Source organism: Erinaceus europaeus, chromosome 1 (assembly GCF_950295315.1).
Source record: "Erinaceus europaeus chromosome 1, mEriEur2.1, whole genome shotgun sequence".
NCBI classification, from domain to species: domain Eukaryota; kingdom Metazoa; phylum Chordata; class Mammalia; order Eulipotyphla; family Erinaceidae; genus Erinaceus; species Erinaceus europaeus.
Genome location: NC_080162.1, coordinates 50,593,597 through 50,614,726, shown reverse-complemented (window position 1 = coordinate 50,614,726; position 21,130 = coordinate 50,593,597). Strand labels below are relative to the sequence as shown.

The 21,130-nt window shown below is 41.8% G+C and overlaps 1 protein-coding gene across 3 annotated transcripts in view; it reads left to right on the top strand.

The window, feature by feature from the left end:
• EYA2 (EYA transcriptional coactivator and phosphatase 2) overlaps positions 1-21,130 on the top strand; it is a 326,053-nt gene that overhangs the window by 83,826 nt on the left and 221,097 nt on the right. For all 3 annotated transcript variants that reach the window (XM_007526717.3, XM_060185905.1, XM_060185898.1), the window contains exon 2: positions 13,524-13,642. In XM_007526717.3, the coding sequence (XP_007526779.1) occupies positions 13,534-13,642 (109 nt within the window). In that variant the 5' untranslated portion in view covers positions 13,524-13,533. The remainder of the gene's footprint in view (positions 1-13,523; positions 13,643-21,130) is intronic.

Below are 21,130 nucleotides of genomic sequence, written 5' to 3'. Positions count from 1 at the left end.
AAATGGAAAGACAGTTCCCCAAAGAAAGGAAAGATATGACCCAGCAGGTCAAAAGGTCAGGAACCCACTGCTCCTACTATACTTTGGCTTTCTCCCCCATGCCATCAACTGTACATTTCCACTTTCTCCTGCTTTCTTAGCTCAAAGCAGGACCACTGAAATCATTGGGCGACAAATTATCTCCTTATATACTCAAACTTAGACAGTTTTGTATATTTCACTAAATTTGGAGAAAATCCTTAAGAGAGAAAAAGAAAGAAAGAAAGAAAGAAAGAAAGAAAGAAAGAAAGAAAGGCAAAATCAGGACCACCAAAGGTATAACCACCAGGCAGAACTTAATAGCATAATAACCATAATTATCAAACGCCTTGTGTCACTTGGACAGGAGCTTTTGGACCACTTCTCCCTTCTGGAGTGATGTAGAGGAAGTAGCATTCAACACTGTAGATTTCCAACCTTGTCTTATGTGTAGTGTTGCCACTGGTAGGAATATAACAGGGATCTCAAACTCCATACCTGAAGGGGTCTGGCAAATGATATAAATGAATGCAGTATCCAGAGTGTGACAGGTGGTGACAATGGCAGTGACTGGCACAGTGTTTGACACACACTAAATATTGATTGAATATACCTATTCACATAGTACATTCTTTCATCATGCAACAAATATTTGATGAACAGCTGTCAAGGGCCAGGCCCTGCCAAAGATTTTAGAAATGTTATATAGAGGGGCCTGGTGACGGTGCACCTGGTTAAGAGCACATGTTAAAATGTGCAAGGAATAGGGTTCGAGCCCTCAGTCCCCACCTATAGGAGGAAAGCTTTGCCAGTGGTGAAGCAGTGTTGTAGATGTCTCTCTCCCTCTCTATCAACCCCCTTCCCTCTCAATTTCTGGCTGTCTCTATCCAATAAATAAAGTTAACAAAAATAAAATAAAATTAAAAAGAAATGTCATATAGGCAAAGGCCATATGATCAGGGAGCTTACAATTTGGTCAGGAAGGCAGATGGAAATTAAATGACATGAAGATACCCATTAAAAATTACAATAGTGAAAATAGTATGTGAAAAGATTAGGGTATGGACCTGTAGACCCAGCCATGGATAGACAGATCCTACTCAGGGCTGACCTGACCTCTAGACCTTTAGAGGACGAGCAGGAAGAAGTTGCTTCAAACATAGGGAACAGCTTATGCAAAAGTCTCATAACCAGTGGAAGCAGGGGATGAAAGTGAAAGAGAGAATAAGACATGAAGCAGAAGGGAGCCAGATGAAGGCTATTTTCGAAAGTCTTTGTTTTTTCATTCTAAAAATAGGAAAAAGAAAAGCCATTAAGGTTGCAATAAAGAATGAAGCAAGGTTCACATTGTCCCAAGTCCCCCAGGTCTCAGCCCAGAGAACAAACTAGAATGAAGCCAGGGAGAGTGAATGGTCCAGGGAGATAGGTGAAGAGGCTGTGTTCTTGTCCAGAGCAGACAAAATGATGCTTGGACCATGACTAATGGCTAGGGAGACAGAAAGCAGTCAGCAGCTCCCAGGAATGCTAGGAAGGTGAACTTGACAATGACTAATGGTGGATTGGATATTAAAATTAAAGAAGAGGGAGAAGGATGATCCTGGGGTTTTTGGTATTTTTCCTCACCCCCATGTCCCATAGGGGAGACTGGGGGCAGAGGCAGTTTGCTATTAGCCTGTGTATTTTTAATCAAAATCAAATGCAGGGGACGGGGTGGAAGTGATGGCCAGAAATGTCCAGGCTAGTGCCACAGCTGCCATTTATCCACAAGCCTGTGATTGCTGTCAGCAGGTTTGGATTTCTAAATCCTTAAAAGATGCTGAAAGTTTGCCCTCCACTAAGTCCCTCTGGCTGACCAGCCATCTGTCCACTCCATCCAGCAAACAGGGCCACTATTCTCAGCTAAGGTAGCCAGTGTGCTCAGAGAGGCTGGGGGGGGGGGAGGTATGGAAAGGTGAGCCACCACCCGCCTGGGACCCTCCATCTGCTTTTGATCCTTCCCTGCCTTTGAAGTCGCCCCTGCCCCCCACCCTCCAGCTGTCATCTCTTGGGCTCCTCCAGCAGCCACACACTCCCCCCCAGTGCTCCTCAGTCCCTGGGGACAAGGGTGGTGACAAGGGTAACAAATGGTGCAACCCGCTGGCAGCAGCAGGCCAAGAAAAAGGCCAGAGGGCGGGGGCTTTTGAATGCCTCTTTCTTCCCACTCAGAAGAGTTTGGTTCTGAAGCAGCAGGGGCATAGGGGGTGGTGGGTGAGATAGGTGGCGGCAACAATATAACACAAGAAAAAAAATTTTTTTTTTTTTTTGGTAAATGAATCTCGTGCCTTTGCTTCCTTTCTCCTCCCCCTAGATTTTATTAATACTGTCTGATTTCTCTCTTCCCTCTCCTGCAAAGAGAATAAGCTGGTCTCCTATTTCAGATAATTATGAGGAGGGGATAGTGAGGGGGAGGATGTGGGGGAAGCCTTCCTCCAAATGGCAAGAGAACTCAACCCTACCCATCAAACCACAATAGGAACCAGTGGTTTCCGGGTGTTCCCCGTGACAGCTCCCAGTGTCTACCTGGAATGAAACTAATTGTGGATGTCAAGCTTTTGTCTATGCGAATGGAAATAATGTTTGCCACTGCCCTTAACTGAACACCAAATTAGGTCTTCTCTGACTTAACCTTCAGGGTAACCTGTCAGAAGCCTGCTATTATTTTCTCTGTCCTTTTAGATAAGGATTAAAGAAGTAAATGATTTGCCAATGGTCACACAACAGATAAGACACATACTGGGATTTGAACCCCTAGAGCAGATATTAAAGAAATTAAATGATTTGCCAATGGTCACACAACAGATAAGATACATACTGGGATTTGAACCCTTAGAGCAGATAACAGATGCTTTGGCCAGGTAGCCTTGTGAAGATTGCCTGGTTGTGAGTATTGAAGTAGCAGATCATTCTCTAGAGCTTCAGTCTTCTTTACTTATTCTAGAGGATTACATGAGCCAGGTAATATAAAGAACTCCTATTTAGATCTGCAGTACAATCTCTCTGTTAGCTATCTTTGTTTCTAGTATCTGTAAAATGAGCACTACAGCCAAATGCAAGTTAAGATGTTTCGGGACCTCCAGACACCACAGATCAGCCTCTATCCTCTGCTGCCACGTGTAATTCAATAAGAAAACCTACCATATGATCCATGAAACTCAAAGAAATTATCATGTGTTAAAACTTCAGAAGTTTCTTTTTAGAGCCTCGTTGCAGAACAGAATACATTCACCATAAAATAGGAGCAATACACATTTCCTTGGTACCTACGCTTTGCTGACACTTAAATCTGTTGTGAAATACAGGGAAGATAATTAATTATATCTCCCAGGCTGGTGGAAAGAATTAGAGGAGAGACTATAAGCATGATCAGGAAATTTATATTGCCTGGCATATAATAGGTACGTGGAAATGAGAGTGATAATTAGAATTTTGGGGGTTTCTCTTACTTTGAGTGGACTTATCCTGTGCATATTGCTGTATTTTAGGTTAATAGTTTGTTTCTGTATGAAAGCAGTGCCCCTATGTTATAGGTAGGGGGTGAAGGGTCTCTGAATTTCCATAGGTATGTTTAGATCTTAGATCTTGCACTGCCTAGCAAAGACTCAGGACCTGCAAGATAACCCACTTGGATAGCTTGCCTATTTTTGTTTGTTGTAATTAAAAAAATTATCAGTGACCTAATATTGATTTACAAATTATAAGAGGTCTAATTCCACACCTTTTCCACCACCAGACTTCTGTGTCCCCATTCCCGTCATTGGAAACTGTATTAGTTCTCCCAAGATCAGAGATATGGGCTGACTATTATTTCTATAATTATCTATCTACATTTATGTATATATATTTGTCCTATCCCCCCCCCCCCCCGTGGTTCTACCTTCTCTTTCTTTCTAAGTTACGCCTACTACTTCTGAGTGTCCTTCCATTTTCTGTCCTTTTTTGTTTGTTTTGGTTTTTTTGTTTGTTTGTTTTTCTTCTCTCTTCAGGTCCTGATGGAATTGAAGTTCCCAGCACTCTGGTCATCTTCCCCTCACACATTCCCCTCTCTGAAATTATGGACCAAAATTATTTTTGGGGTCCAGGAAGTGGAAGATCTGGCTTCTATAATTGCTTCTCCACTGGACATGGGTGTTGGCAGGTCGATCCATACCTCCGCCCTGTTTCTATCTTTCCTTAATCGGGTAGGGCTCCAGAGAGGTGAGGTTATGGGACACATTGGTGAGGTCATCTACCCAGAAGTTCAGGATGGAATCATAGGAGCATCTGCAGCTTTGTGGCTGAAAGGCAGTAAGGTAAAAGCAGAACAAAATGTTTAATAAACAGGAACCAAAAAATATAAATAGAGCAAATGAGAATAGGGATCTTAGGGTGGAAAGAAACTAGGAAGTGTATTTTAGGTGTGTTCCAGGGGCCCACAACTTTGGTAATTTTTGCTTGAGTTTGATAGCTAACATGGAGACGGTCAAAAATATTGTCTGGGAAGATGGTGCTAGAGTTGAGAGTAGGTGTAGAAAACTGGATCAGGGTAGAGAGTAGCCCCCAAACTTGAAGAACATATATAAATACAATTAATTATTTACCATGTCGATTTGACCCAGGACAACCCCATGGGACTGGAAGAGATTTTAGTGCTGTGGTGTCTTTCTTTCCTTCTTTCTAATTGAAAAAGTCAGCCCAAAGTGATAAAGCCCAACTATGACAAAACAAACAAACAAACAAACCTAGACTCAATCTTTTGCCTGTTCCTTTTTGGAATGGATTTATTTTTGTTTGTTTGTTTCTTGCTTAAGCAAGAAAGCTCTGGCTTACAGTGGTGCAGGCGACTGAATCTGGGACCTGGGACCTGGAACCTGGAACCTGGGAGCCTCAGGCATAAGAGTCTGTTTGCATATTCATTCCTATTTCCCCTGCCCAGAATGGACAGATTTTTAATTACTTTATCTTAGTGGATTAATTTTTTATCTTTATTAGATGTTCTACAACTTTAGTAGTTTTTCTTAAATCAGAATTTATGTCAGCTTTCTTTTAATTAGTGTCAGCATTATAAGCATCTTTTCTCTTTAAGCTTTTCTGTGTCTTTATACTTAAGAGGAATCTTTTGATCCAGTATAAGTTTAATTATTCTTTATTTTTGTTCACTGTATCTTCTGCTCCTCTTTGAGTACTTTTAAGGTTAACATATTCTCTCATGTATGTAGTGTGAGTGTGGTGTTCCATGAGTGTTCTTTTCTGTGTTCATCTGCTTGAATTCATAGGATTTCTTGATGCCATGGTTTGATGTCTGTTGTCTACCACAGAGCATTTTATGTCAGTTTCTTCTTATTAAATAGTGCTTCTGACTTGTTTTCTCATCTTCTATGCCTCTATTATATGTTAGACTGTTTTTTCCTGTTTCTGGCCTTTGCTTTTTTTTTTTTTTAAATCTTATTGGGGCTGGGTGGTGGCACACCTGGTTGAGCGCACATGTTACAGTGCACAAGGACCCAGGTTCGAGCCCCCAGTCCCCACCTGCAGGGGGAAAACTTCACAAGTGGTGAAGCAGTGCTGCAGGTGTCTCTGTCTCTCACCCTCTCTACCCCTCCCTTCCCTCTCGATTTCTGACTGTCTCCAACAAATAAATAAAGATAATTTAAAAAATTGTTTTTAAATCTTATTTTACCCCTCCTTCCTGCAATTTGTTTACTGACTTATCTTTCAGTTTAGTAATCTTCTCTTTAGGTATTTCCAATCTGTGGTTCAGCTGAGTTCTGTATTTCAGCTAACATACTTCTCAACTTTAGTATTTTCATTTATGTTTTTAAAAGATTGCTTCTCCAGTAACATTCTTCACCTTAAATCTATTTTTCTTGACCATTGACTGTTAAGGTTATTGGGATTCCATGTTTTATAACAGCAGCATCTGAATTTTATATGCTTTATTTATCTTGGCTTATAATCTGTTGGTCTTATCTCCTTGAATGTCTGATAATTCATTAAATGCTATATGTTAGTTTATCAAAAACTGTGGTGACTCTGAAGATGATATCTTCCCCCCCCAAAAAAAAATACTACTTTTCTTTTGGCAGGTGGTGATGGTAGAAGCAAATCACTTTGTTCCAATAAGGAATTAAGATGACTCAAGAAAGGATCTGTTTGGTTTGCTCTTACTCCAAGGGAGTAACCTTTCAGGGTTACTCAATTTCATCCTTTAAGGGGTCTCAATTAAAATCCTGGTGTGTTTACCAAGGCATCTCATCTTTGATGGGCCGTGAACTCCAATTTTTGCCTCTGTAGCACTGGGAAATTGCCAAAAAATCTGTTTCTTGCCTTCGTAGCTACCCCTTTCTGCTTGGCTTCTCTGCCTTTCTCACCACACCCAGCTTAGGTATCAACAAACGCTTCCCAAGTAACAATTGTCAACAATATCAGGCTCACTTCTTCGTGGCTCTCATATAACAGGGATCTTTGATCACTGGGCCCTAGTTATCTTACTACTTGTAAATTCTATTTTTTCTTTTCCTTTTTTTTTTTTTTACCTCCCCAGCCCAATGAGATTAGAATATTTTAAGTAGTTCTCTTCCTCTTCTGTGCTTATAAATTGCAGCTCCCTGAAGGGGAACGTGGTAGAGATCATGCCTCATCTCTCTGGGATGCTGAGCACGCAAGCTTGCTGTGGTTGCCCTCTGATGCACTAAGACAGTTTTTTATTGCAATAGTGAGACTAGATTGAAAATGCAAACTAGCTTATCATAATTGGGGACTGGACTATGTTGGAGAGTATAACACATATTACGAAAAATAACTTAACTTCCTGTTTCTCCAACACTGCATAAAAGTACAACTTTAGACCAGATAATTAGATAGAATCCAGAGGAATTAAAGACTTAAATCTGAAAAGTAACATCTTAAGAGTGTCTCTTAAGATGTAGACAAATTGTAATGCCCCAGGGTTAAGGAAAGAATTTTTATACCCAGGAAAAAAGAGATAACTTGGCAACTATACAAGAGTTTTTTCTTGTTTGATTGTTATTGTTGTTGTTGTTGTTGTTTTTGGTTCCTTATTTTGTTCTGCAAAAGAAAATACATCAAAATAAGTAAAATAGGGAAATTAAAGATTAAGAAAAGAAAATAAATTTACAACATCTAAAACCAACAATGATTGGATAGCAGGTAGAGCATAGGACTTGAATACATGAGACCTCAGGTTTGATTCCCAGCACCACATATGCCAGACAAGTGCTCTGCTCTCTTATCTCTTGTGAATGTAAGTAATCACTTAAAAATGGGGTCAAGAGATATTAAAAATATATACAGATGGATAGATGCTAATTGTTTTATATATTTACTTTATATATAATGAGCTTCACTGCAGTGTTGCTTATGGTGGCTGAGATGAAGTCTTTCTAGATGATCTTCAATAAGATAAGGCATGAATATATTAGAGTGTGTGCACAATGTGGAATTCTTGCATTAAGATAGATAACCGTACCATAGATACATTTTAAAAACCATAGGCTGACAAAAACTTAATTAATAGAATGAGATCTCATACACAACATCATTAATGTGTTCAGTTTATTAAAGCATACAGAGAGGCCAGAAAGGTAGCTCAGTAGTAGAGTGCAATGGCTTACATCCATGGGGTCCTATGTTCAATTCTCAATACTCCATTAAAAAATGACAGAGGTATCAGGAGATAGTTCATCTAGTAAAACACAGTTTACCATGTGTGAGGACCCAAGTTTGAGCCCCTGGTCACCATATGGAAACAACTGCATGAAGGAAGCTTCAGAAACAGTAGAGCATTGCTGTAGTGTCTCTCATTGTCTGTCTCTCACCTAGATAGATAATAGAAAAGTAAGAAGAACCCAGTAGGAGGTAGTAACCATACAGGCACAACGTTCCAGTAATAGTGAGAGGGAGAAGGAGAGAGAGAAAGAATGACAGAAAAGTTCTCTCATTTCCCCACCCTCGTGCAAACACAAATAATTAACATGACCCATATGAAACAATATACATATTTAATACATTAGAGTTATTATCTAGGGTGAAGTGGGATATGAGGATGAGCAGGAATATTTAAAACTCTTTGCTAGAGGAAGTTAATTACTCAACCATAGATTTCTCTCCTCTTCCCCGGTTCTCTCTCTCTCTTTCTCCCTTTCTTTTTTTTTTTTTTTTCCCCTCCAGGGTTATTGCTGGGCTCGGTGCCTGCACCATGAATCCACCGCTCCTGGAGGCCATTTTTCCCCCCTTTTTGTTGCCCTAGTTGTTGCAGCCTCGTTGCGGTTATTATTGCCATTGTTGACGTTGCTTTGTTGTTGGATAGGACAGAGAGAAATGGAGAGAGGAGGGGAAGACAGAGAGAGGGGGGAGAGAAAGATAGACACCTGCAGACCTGCTTCACCGCCCGTGAAGCGACTGCCCTGCATGTGGGGAGCCGGGGGCTTGAACCGGGATCCTTATGCCGGTCCCTGAGCTTTGTGCCACATGCGCTTAACCCACTGCGCCACCGCCCGACTCCCTCTTTCTCCCTTTCTCTCTCTCTCTCTCTTTCTCTATCTTCCTTTCTTTTTTTAAGATTTATTATTTTTAATATTCATTTATTTATTCCTATTGTTGCTCTTGTTTTATTATAGTTGTTATTAATGTTTTGTTGGATAGGACAGAGAGAAATGGAGAGAGGAGGGGAAGACAGAGAGGGGGAGAGGAAGATAGACACCTGCCCTGCAGGTGGGGAGCCGGGGGCTCGAACCGGGATCCTTAGGCCAGTCCATGTGCTTTGCACCACGTGCGTTTAACCTGCTGAGCTACCGCCGGACTCCCCTCTGTCCTCCAACAAATGTTAGTGAGATGACACAATGAACACAATGAACACAGGTTCTGGGGGGGGAAATAAAAATTATTTTCATGTTGATTTGGCCTTCAAGGACCTTAGGCAGTTGTCTGTGGTGAATACACTAAGTGCTTCAGGAGCAACACTCTGTCCCAGAGTTAAAACTTACAAACACATTCTTGCTCTGCTAAAATATCAACAAATTCTGTTTGGATGTGCCAAAAGCTCTTGAGGATGACAACAACACTCTGTAAAATAAATAAACTGTGTGATTGAGGCCAGAAGGGTCGTATTGTTTTCTGTCCTTGTCGGGCTTTCATGGTGATACATGCACCACTGGACTCAAATACAAAGGTCTGTAGGATCCAGGAAGAAATGTAAAAGAAAAAAAGAGTGTGAAGTGTAAGACATTAGAAGTGGGGCTGGGAGACAGCATAATGAATATGTAGAAGACTTTCATGCCTTAGGCTCTGAGGTACCAGGTTCAATCCCCAGCTCTACCAGAAACCTGAGCTGATCAGTGCTTTGGTGTCTCTCTCTATCTCTCTGTCTCTCTTTATGTATGTTTGTGTGTGTATCTTTCTCTCTGTGCCTCCATCATTAAAAATAAATAAAATGTTAAGAATAAAATAAAATTGAATCTTTAAAAAAAGAAAGGGTTAAGAAAACATTAGGCGTGGTGAGACTGCAGGAAATTGGAGCTCCATGAGCTTTGACTAAATAAAGCATGGTTATTCAGCTCTGGTCAATAATTTTCATCTAGAAATGTGTTAATATTATTCTATTTTCAAGAGAAGCAAACAAGCTATACTGTATGTGAAACTGCCTTATTTTTAAGTGGTAGTGACCACTTCAGATGTTTTTATGTCCCAAAGAGGGGAGGAAATAATTCATTGTGTTTTCAACTGGATTTGATCACTTAGATAACATTTTGTTGGCACTAATACTCATGCTGAGCAGATGTTTAGAGACCAATGCATGTTTATGTTCATATCATTGATTTGTATAATTTCTGGGGATTTTTTTTTTTTGTACATATCTAAAAGAATGAAAGGAGTGAGGTTGGGTAAAACTCAGATTTCTAGCACTCTGTTTACAAACTATAACAGAAAGTGGCAAACTTTTTCTGCCAGATAGCCAGTCATTTCAGCTTTGCAAATCACAGGTGGTACAGTAAACCAGGGAGCAAGGCTGTGTACTGGACTTGCAGATATGGAAATCTACATGTCACATAATTTCCACCTCTCATACAATGCCATCTTTCTTTTGATTTTTGTTTCAACCACTCCAATATGTGAAAGTAGTTCTTATTTCAAAGTTCAAAAAGAAAAATAAAAGAGAAGGAAAAACAGATGGCAGTCTGAATTTGAATGGGCTGTTGTGTCAACCCCTGAAAGGAAACATTACAAAATGGAAGCATCCAGTGTCAGGGTACCACTTCGTCCCATCCTCCTAATTCCTCTACTTATCTGTTCTTCTGCAACTGGTGTTTACTGTTCCTGTGTATGCTGGCATCTGTTTATCACATAGCCTGTATCCCTAAACAGTATATAATTAATTGATTGTGTCTTTTGAAATTCACTTCTTCTTCTAGCATTTGCCCTTCTTCCGTAGCCAGTCAACAGCGTCAGGTTGAGCCTGATGTAAAGTTTCGAGACCTCCTTTGAATCTGGAGAGGTGGCAGTCGTTGACTATGTGGGTCATAGTCTGTCTGGAGCCGCAGGGGCAGTTCGGGTCGTCTCTGGCTCCCCAGCGATGGAACATAGCGGCGCACAGGCCATGGCTTGTTCGATAACGATTGAGGAGGGCCCAATCATAACGTGCTAGGTCAAAGCCGGATTGACGCTTGCAGGGGTCTGTGATGAGGTGTTTGTTCTTTACCTCAGCTGACTGCCAACTCTGTTTCCAAGAGTCTGGAACAGAGAAGTTCAGTGTAGGCGTAGGGGACCAGATTGGGTGACGAGACGTCAAGCGTTGGACAGGGTGGGCGAAGATATCCGCGTATATTGGCAGGTCCAGTCGAGCGTAGACGTGGGAAATGAACTTAGATGATGCCGCATCCCAACGAGTATCTGGCGGGGCAATGTTGCTAAGAACTGGCAGCCATGGAACCGGGGTGGAACGGATGGTTCCAGAAATTATCCTCATGGAGGAATATAATTTGGAATCGACCAAGTGGACATGGGGGCTACAGAACCATACTGGGGCACAGTATTCTGCAGTGGAATAGCATAATGCCAGAGATGATGATCGTAGTGTGGAAGCGCTCGCACCCCATGAGGAGCTGGCCAGTCTTGCAATGATGTTATTCCTCGCGCCCACCTTTGCTGCAGTTTTTATGAGATGTTCGTGAAATGACAGAGTGCGATCGAGAGTAACGCCAAGATAGACTGGCTGGGCTTCATGCTGGATTCTCGTATCGCCAAGCTGCACATTAAGCTCACGCGAGGCCGAGGCATGGTGTAGATGGAAAACAGATGATACCGTTTTTGCAGTGCTAGGGATTAGTCGCCATTTTTTACAGTAATCAGATATCAGAGACATGTCTTTCGTGAGTGTTTCCTCGAGGATGTCGAACTTGGATGCCTGAGTTGCACAGCAGATGTCATCGGCGTAGATGAACTTCCTTGAAGAAGTGTCTGGGAGGTCATTGATGTAAATATTAAATAGCGTAGGAGCCAGAACAGAGCCCTGGGGGAGGCCACTTGAGACAAGTCTCCATCTGCTACACTTGTCACCCAGATGCACCCGGAATCTTCTGTTTTGGAGAAGAAACGATATACTGAAATTCACTGAAACGGTCTCATACCTAAAGTACTCCTCTCCTCTTTTCTCAGAAATGTATCTGTCAGTGTGATCACTGGGCTGTGTAGTGCCCCTGTTTGGCCTTTTCTTTTTCTTTTCTTTTTTTTTTTTTTTTTATTGCTGTATTGTATCTTACTGTGTGTGTGTGTCACTGCTATAGTTATTCATTCCTCATTCATGCTAGTGAATGAGGATTTGGAGATTATACTGCCAGGGATCTTGTCTATAGTTTGTGAATGGCATTTAGGTTGCAGCCTATGGGTTTCCCCCTTTACATGTATTATCTCTTTTCTTGTATGCTTCAACTACTTTTTTAAATTTTTCCTTTTGTTGCCCTTGATTTATTGTTATCATTGATGTCGTCATTGTTAGGACAGAGAGGAGGAGAAGACAGAGGGGGAGAGAAAGGTAGATACCTGCAGACCTGCTTCACCACCTGTGAAGCGACTCCCCTGCAGGTGGGGAGCCGGGGGCTGGAACCAGGATCCTTATGCGGGTTCTTGCGCTTTGCACCACATGCGCTTAACCTACTGCGCCACCTCCCGACTCCTGAGGTGCTTTATTTATCCCCATTTTCCAGATGGGAAAACTTTTGACTTAAAGAGTATCTTGGGAAGTTTCTTAAGGCAGTGAGTATCAAAACTGGGCTTTGAATCCACTATCTTTTCATAATGGAATCTGAGTTTATACCCGCTTCACTGTGAACTGTGTTTTTATTAACTCAGTGTGATGGTTCCTGCCAAAGATGACCCTGAATCAGTGCCAGACATTACCAGGTATAGTTTATACTCTGAAAAACCACTATATTGCATATGATACTGTAAGCATTAACCAGAAACCTTATTTCTTTATCACAGTGGGTAGGGACTTAGGAGGACTATGAACAGACAGGAAGCAAGGTTGGAAAATACCTTAGTGGGAAAAAAAACATGAGAAGGACCCAGGGAGATATGTCCACATCCCTACCCCTCCCACCCCCAATAGCATTTTCTTAGAATTGAGAGTGATACAGGTGGGCAGGTGGGAGGGGGTGGGTTGGCTGGTGGCATCTGGTGGTGTACCCAGTTAGGCGCACATAGTACTATGTTCAGATCCAGATTCGAGGCCCTGCTCCCCACCTGCAGCAGGGATGCCTCATAAGTGGTGAAGCAGGTCTGCAGCTACCTATCTTTTCTCTCCCTCTCTATCTCCCCCTCCCTTCTCACTCTCTGTCCTATCAGATAAATTGCTGCCAGGAGTGGTGGTGACACCAAGCTCCAGCGATAACCCTGGAGGGGAGAAAAAAAAAAAAGAATAATTTAGGTGGCAGTGTTGACTTTCTTTGTGGAGACCACAGTGATGGACTGGGAAGGTTTACTGCCTAAGTGGTCTTATTAAAGATAGCTTTTGAGTTTTTCTCATCTATAAAAGTAATATTGTATAGCCCTAGTCCATGTTTCTCTCTTCTGCAGCCAGTCCCATCTCTCCCTTGAGTCTGACTTTTGAATCCAAACCCAAACGCTCTTTTTCTACCTAATTCTCCTTTGCCCTCTGGGAAGTCACTCCAGCTCATTCCAATGACATTTAAAAGAGACCTAGATATAATTTTTCTAATGGCAAAATTCAGTACAAAGGAGGGGAAAGTTTTAATCAAGTGGGCGTAATCTCCAGAGGGGAGCAAGTACTTCATTTTAATTCTGTATTTCCCTTTGATGAAAAGTTTAGTGGAATTTTTATTATGTAGAATTTATAAGGTGGCTGGGTTTAGGTAATCAGCTTTAATATTTATACTCTTCGGGAGAGAAATTGGAGTCATTAGTAAGAATGCATAATTAATGAATAAATCATATTTCCCTTTGTTTTCTTTCAGGTACAAGGAAATGCTAGAACTAGTGATCTCACCCAGCCTTATTGTAAACAGCAATTGTCCGGGTAAACTGAAGCTTAACTGTGCTGATACCGATGTCTGGACTCTGAGTGACATAGAAGGTAGGTCTCTCTGTGTGAGTTTTGGTGGACTGGTGGTGGTTTCACTCACTCCACAGAATGCCCTGTGGGACTCTGTGGTGGCTTTAGATATATGTACTTGAAAAAAGTCACATCACTGTGACAGTTTCTCTTCCGCACTTGAGCTTGTTGCCTCTGAGCCAAAACTTTGGCATGCACTGCTAACAATTTTGTCTAGTCATTAGAGGTGGGGAAAAAAGTGTTCTTGTTCAAGTTCTGAACTTCCTGACTTGATCTCCAGTCCCAAGAACTGCCGCCAATACCTCCAGAGGACAGTCAGTGTCTGGTGTGTTCCAGGTCGACTCTGGGTGGGTCTTGTAGGGTCTCCCTCCAGTTCTGGATTATCTGGGCCGTGTCCTGCCATCACCACATCCAGGCAGTAAGCCTGTGTACGGGGCCTTGATGATAGGACAAGAACTCATCAGCCTTTTACTTTCACGTCAGGTTGGAATCAAGGAAGCAGAGGAGAGTTAAGCTGTTTAAAAATTATTGGCAAATGATGCCGCCAGACTAGTTTTCACTAGAACAATTCCAGCTATTGTTTGCTCTGTTTGGGATCTGTCAGCCTTCCTGGTAGAGCTCACAGTTAGCAAAAGGCATGAAGCTATTATGTTTAACCAACTGACTTAACCCTTTATTTGATCAACTTTGAAATTTGGTGCTTGTATTCTGAGACCCTCTCCTATCCCTCCTTCACTGTCTGCATATGATGCCAACTCACAGGCACAAATGATACAAAACTACAGAAGAGATGTGCCTCGTTGAATATAACATCATAGTGAGTTTACATTTAAACAACTTCAGGCTTCTGGTAGTAATCTCTGCTGTCACCAAAACAACGCATTCCCCTGGTATGCTAGTTATTGCTAGTTATACCTGGTAGATATATATCCCTGTCAGAAATACCACCTGGAGAACCTGAACCCCCATACCAACACTACACAGAGGAGAGCATGCCCTCCTCACTCTTCTGGCACCTTGAAGCTCTCATGTAAACCACTCTGGGCCCTTGGGGAAGTTTGAGAATATTTACTAGGCTCCATTTAATTGTCTTCCTTTTCTTTTGAATATAAGGAGAAGTCAACAAAAGATGGCCTTCATTTCAGAACCAACAGAGAGAAAGAAAGGTTGAGTCTTAAGTCACAGCCCACTTCTATTCAACCGAATGCTCCTAGACAAATGATATAAGCTTTCTGAGGCTCAGTGTTCTCCCCTGTGGATCGGGGGCATAGTCAGAGTGTGTATTTCAAGGCTTAAATGACGTGATGTTGTGTACACACCCAGGGGGCATGGCAAATAGTTAAATGTTTTAGTCCACTATCTTTATTCTCTGAATCAAATAACCACTACGAAGTCAAACCCAAGGTGGCAAGTTGGGTTTACTTACTTGCTTACTTAGTGCCAAGTCTGGCCCTTCAGCATACCTTTGTTTGGTTTATACTATGTTGTAAATAGTGTACTTGTAAAATTGCAGAGATCACAGAAAGGTTTGGATTTCTAGTTTCTTTTGAAACACTTATTATGAAAGCTAGACAACTATTCCCACCTGATTGCTGTTGCCCCTTAGCTGAGTCCCTGTCACTCTCCTTTATGAGCACATACTTTGTGCCAGCTACTGCTCAAACATAAATTCAGATTAATTCTCCTCCTCCAGTTCCATCATCATCTAAGCAACTACTTGCTGTGTGCCAGGTATTGATGTATTAACTCATTTAAATCCCTTCAAGTCTCAGAAAAGTGGACACTGTTATTAACCTAATTGTATAGAAAAAGAATTGAGGCATAGTAGTTTGATCAAGGTGACACCATCAAGTGACAGCCAGAATTTGAATCTAAGTAGTCTGTCTCCAAAAATCTAGTCTCCTAATTAGTACTGTTCTTCATTTAATTCTTACAGCCATATATTAAAAATTATTTTTCACGATTAAGGTTAAATGGATAATACCAGGCTATTTGGCTATAACATGGGGCAGTTATACAGACGAGAAAGTTGAAGCAGAGAGCTGGGCGGTGGCACACCCAGTTAACCACACATAGTACTAAGTGCAAGAACGTGTTCAAGGATCCAGGTTCAAACCCCTGGCCACCCACCTGCAAGGGGGAGGGATGCTTCACAAGTGGTGAAGCAGGTCTGCAGGTGTCTCTCTGTCTCTCTCCCTCTCTATCTCCCCCTCCTTTCTCAATTTCTCTTTATCCTATCCAATAAAAACAAAAAATGGCCACCAGGAGCAGTGGCCTTGTAGTGTCAGCACCGAGCTCCAGAGATAACCCTGGAGGCAAAAAACAGAAAAGAAAAAAGAAAGAAAGAAAGAGAAAAAGGAAAAGGAAAGAAAAGAAAAGAAAAGAAAAGAAAAGAAAAGAAAGAAAGTAAAGGAAGAAAGGGTAAAGAAAGTTGAGTTATGGGGGAGTTAACTAATCAACTTAAAGTCACAAAACTAATGGCAATATCAGAAACCAAATATAGGCACTCTGACTCTAGAGCCCCCACTTCAAAGTTCAATAGTTATTTTCTGTCAAGCTGTTAAGAGTCTCCGGAACTCAGATGTCCATCCCCACCACCCTCTCACACAAACACCTTCCTTCCTTTTTTTTTTTTTTTTTGGGTGGGGGTGCTTGGAACAGCCCACACATATTGACCATCTGCCCTACAGCAGGTTGACTGCCATTGCCAAACTTTGAGGGGGGAGTAATGGGGCAGAGAGAGCAGGCAGGGCCTATGGAGTCAGGTTACGCACACACACACACACACACACACATACACACTTCAATTTTTTTTTTTTTGCCTCCAGGGTTATTGTTGGGGCTAGGTGGAGGCCATTTTTTCCCATTTTGTTGCTCTTGTTGTTATTACTGGATAGGACAGAGAGAAATTGAGAGAAGAGGGGAAGACAAAAGAGGGGGAGAGAAAGACACCTGCAGACCTGCTTCACCCCTTACAAAGCTACCCCCATGCAGATGGGAAGCTGTGATCCTTATGCTGGTCTTTGCGCTTCACGCTATGTGCACTTAACCTGTTGCACTACTGCTCAACCCCCTTAATTGAGCTATCTCACCAGTCTTCATAACTTTTTATCAGTTGTCTGTCAATGGCCATTTAGACAGATGTATCTTGGCTATTGTGAATAGTGCAATCATGAATTTGAATTCCATTCAAATTAGTGTTTTCATATCCCTTGAATATATGCCTGAGGATGATATTGCTGGATTATAATGTATTTCCATTTTTTAATTTAAGGATTCTCCATACTGTTTTCTATCAGTTTGCATTCCTACCAACAGTGCACCAGAGTTCCATTTTCTCCACAAGATTTAATTTCTTTTTTTTTTTTAGATATGTGGTGGAGATACTGAATTTCTAAAAAATTAAAAATCCCAGTTATTTCATTAAAATAACAGAAATGCAATTGAAAGTGGCATACATGTGAGCCAGGGGTTAGAAAAGCTTTAGAATGCTAATGTTAAAGGCCCTGTGGCTTGACACACTCAATCGAAGTCAGCTGGGTGCCTCAAGTTAGCTGGGTGTCTCGTTCTCTTTATTGTGAGTAGAATCGCCTGGGGACCTTGTTAAATTGCAGGTTCGGATTCACCCTGAGAGTCTGCCTTTTGAACAAGCACCAGGAGATGCCAATGCTCTAGATCTACTGTGAGCTGCAGAGTACTAGCATGGTAGACCTCAAATTCCCTTGTGCATCAAAATTACCGTTAAAAGTTTATTAGTACAGGGGTCCACCTCCAGCATTTAAAAATCATTTTTCTTCGTGGGGAGGGTATGGGTGATTCCAGTATAGTTGTTGACACATGGGGACAATTTCTCAGCTTCCCAAAAATGCAAATCACGTTTGCCTTCAACTTAGGTCCTTTCCCGCCATCATCCAGCATTTTTTGATTCCATAAAGTGTTGGTCTGAAGCCAGAATATTTGCATATCTAGCAAGTCCCAGGTAATACTAATGTCGATGGTACAGAGGCCATGCTTAAGAAGCAGGATTCATCACTGGTTTTAAATTGGGCTGCACATAGGAATCTCCTGGGAAGTGTTTAAAATTAAAAAAAAATTTTTTTTGCTTTTATTTTATTTAACAGGACAGAGAAACTGAGAGGGAGAGGGAGAGAAAGAGACCTATCTTCTAGAAAGAGGGAAAGCAAAGTTGAATAGAGAATTTTTTTATCTTTTCAAACACAGATACTTTTTGCAAATGCTGAGGTCATAATCTCATTAAGTGTTTCCTTGGCAAGGTGAAACCACCACCCCATGAAACAAACTGGACTGTCATTTTCTCTCAGACTTCCTGTACCTTCTCTACCCTGGGTGCGACAAAGTCTTGATTTTTAGTTTCAGTCTCACTGGTTTCAGCCTGGGGCTGGCAGATTTTGATTCCCTGCAGCCAAGCCAGGTAGAGCTGTCAGGAGCTTTGCTGGTGTCCTCATCTGTGGAGCCACAAACAAGCTTCTTCTCTGAGCCCGGCTCACCTGGCTTCCTGGAACCTTTGCACTCAGATGACCTCTACCTGTGGAAAGAAATCACACGTTCTACCTTATAGACATACTACCAGTACTGTGGCTTGGGTCTCTAACTGTTCTTTTAAAATGCATTCCTTTTGATAAATTTATTTTTAAAGGATGACTGAAAACCAAATCCAGGACCAGGTGGTGGTGCACCCAGTTAAGTGCCATCTTATCATCATAAGGACCCAGTTCAAGACCCTGGTTCCCACCTATAGAGAGAAAGTTTTTATCCTCCTTGCTTCTCAATTTTGCTAATGAAAAGTTAAGGCTTAGATGGTCTTGCTGCTACTCTAATATGCATTAAAATAGATTTGTGATGATTTAAATAGAATTATTATTTGGGGAATGGGATTGGCACACCTGGTTGAGCATACATGTTACCATATACAAGGCCTGAGTTCAAGTCCCTCCCCACCTGTAGGGGGAAAGCTTCATGAGCAGTGAAGCCGTGTTACAGGTGTTTCTTTCTCTCCCTCTCTATCTCCCTTTTCCCTCTCAATTTCTCTCCGTCCTATCAAAGAGAGGAAGGAAAGAAGAAAGAAAGAGAGAAGGGAAGAAAGAAAGAAAGAGAAAGAGGAAGGAAGGAAGGAAGGAAGGAAGGAAGGAAGGAAGGAAGGAAGGAAGGAAGGAAGGAAGGAAATCATTTGGGAGGAATCTACATACCCCTCAAATCCTCACATTCTGGAATATGTGGGTCTCATTTCTTTCAGTCTTCAGGAGCACCTGAGAGGTATACAACTTCTCTGCTTGTTGTCCCTCAATGAGATCAAAATTGGGGTGTGCACTTCTGGACTCCTAGTACAGTGCTCTCTTTCTTGCTATTGCTACTCCAGGTCTGGGAGCAATTTAAACAACCCACACAGGGCTGATACAGCGCGCGCGCGCGCGCACACACACACACACACACACACACACACACACACACACACACACACCTTCCATAGCAAAGACTTGCGTCCAGAAGTTTCACACTTGAACTGTCTCATCTCACATTGAAAATCATCTCATTTCAGTTAGAAGCATCCCCTAGGGCCCAATTAGGCAACATTATATTGGTTGCTGCTTTCAGTACCATTAGCTTCTTAATCCTCCCTGAGAGAGGTGGAAAAGGTGTGAACATTCAAATTGGGCTCATGGATTTAAGTGGCTTAAGCAAGGGCCCCAGGAGACTGAAGAGCTAGAAAGAGCTTCTGTTTGGAACAGCTACCACTTGGCAGGTACCTGTCTCACATGGTGGGTTTGAGATGTTGCCCCGTTTTGCAGATGAGGAACCGAGACTTGGAAAAAGGATGTGACTGACACTGTTCAGGGTTTGAAATTCAAAAGTAAATGGAGGAGGATCTCTGAGAGCTAGACAGGCCATTTAACATGTTAGCCACACTCCCAGAGACAAGCAGTGGACTTTGGAATAAATCAGTCTGGCTACATTGAGTCAGGTCACTAAGGCTGCTTTCATGAAGGGTAGTTTGATAATGTCATCATCAGTAAGACCTCCATTCGCTTCATCTATTGTGACAAGTTCACTTAGATCAACAAGGTTGAGAAGAAGTTGTGTCCTATAGAAAGTCCATCTGCCAGGCACCAGACCCCAGCAATGTCACAAGGGCTGATGCTCTACTTCACGTGTTGTAACCATCACTTGGAGACGAGGGTCTTAGGGTCCCATCTCTGCTCCTTGTACTGATGGCCCCATGGCCTCAGACACCCTAAGTATTTCATGATAAAAATGTTAAATGTGATGCCAGTAAAACACATAGATAAAAGATGAAGTCTATATTTCTCAAAGTTCATACAGTCTGCAAAAGGAAAATTTCTTTGCACTCACTGAATGACTGTTCCTTCACACAGTCATAAGTACACATACAGGGTGGGAAAGAGAGAGTCTTACAGGTTTGCACAGCAGGAGAGGGAGACCTCCGACATGGGGAAGGCAGCCTGCTCAGCAATTCAGAGACACGGAGCAAGGCTTCAAGAGGCAAACATGCAAATGAGGACACTGAGGTTGGAGGTTGGGGAAAGAGTCTTGCTTCAAATTTATTTATTGAATGCCGAGCTTATCTGAGCCCATAGGAATGTTTCCATAGATTTCTGTTTTTATGAATATTTACATATTTATTAAAGAAAGCCTATTCAAAATGTTTAATTCAGTAACTTATGTATTACTAAATGCACTCAAATCAAGAGCTTTTTACCAGTAATAAAGCTGTGGCTGCTTCAGAATGAGACAGTTCATTCTCTGGTCCTGGGAAAGAGTGAAGGATGGGGTACAAGAGGCCATGCATGGGGTAGGATACCCAAAGGTAGGAAATTGACATTGAGTGAACACCCACTATGTATCAAGAGCTTTTATTGGCATTCAATCAGTGCATTCCAATCAAGAGCTTTTATTGGCATTCAATCAGTGCATTCCAATTGTTTTTTTAATCAAGTGCATAAGAATTCTACATTTGTGCTGCCGTTCTATACATGTACATCTATAACTGGAACTCAACCATTTTAGACAATTTCTTCTTACTTTGGATAATATATGCTCATATTATCTATTCTAGTTTATTCTTCAATTCTTTTTTAAAATATTTATTTTCCCTTTTGTTGCTCTTGTTTAACATTGTTGTGGTTATTGATGTTGTTGTTGTTGGGTAGGACAGAGAGAAATCGAGAGAGGAGGGGAAGACAGAGAGGGGGAAAGAAAGACACCTGCAGACCTGCTTCACCACCTGTGAAGCGACTCCCCTACAGGTGGGGAGCCAGGGGCTCGAACCGGGATCCTTTTGCTGGTCCTTGTGCTTTGCGCCATGTGCGCTTAACCCACTACACCACCGCCCGACTCCCTATTCTTCAATTCTTATTGTAACTCTCTGGGTCGACTTGATGACTGTTATCCCCATCCCTGTAGTGTGAGACTCAAACAGAATTTGACCCAGCCTGGAAAGTAATTAAAAAATTGAATCCTAAATAACCCAAG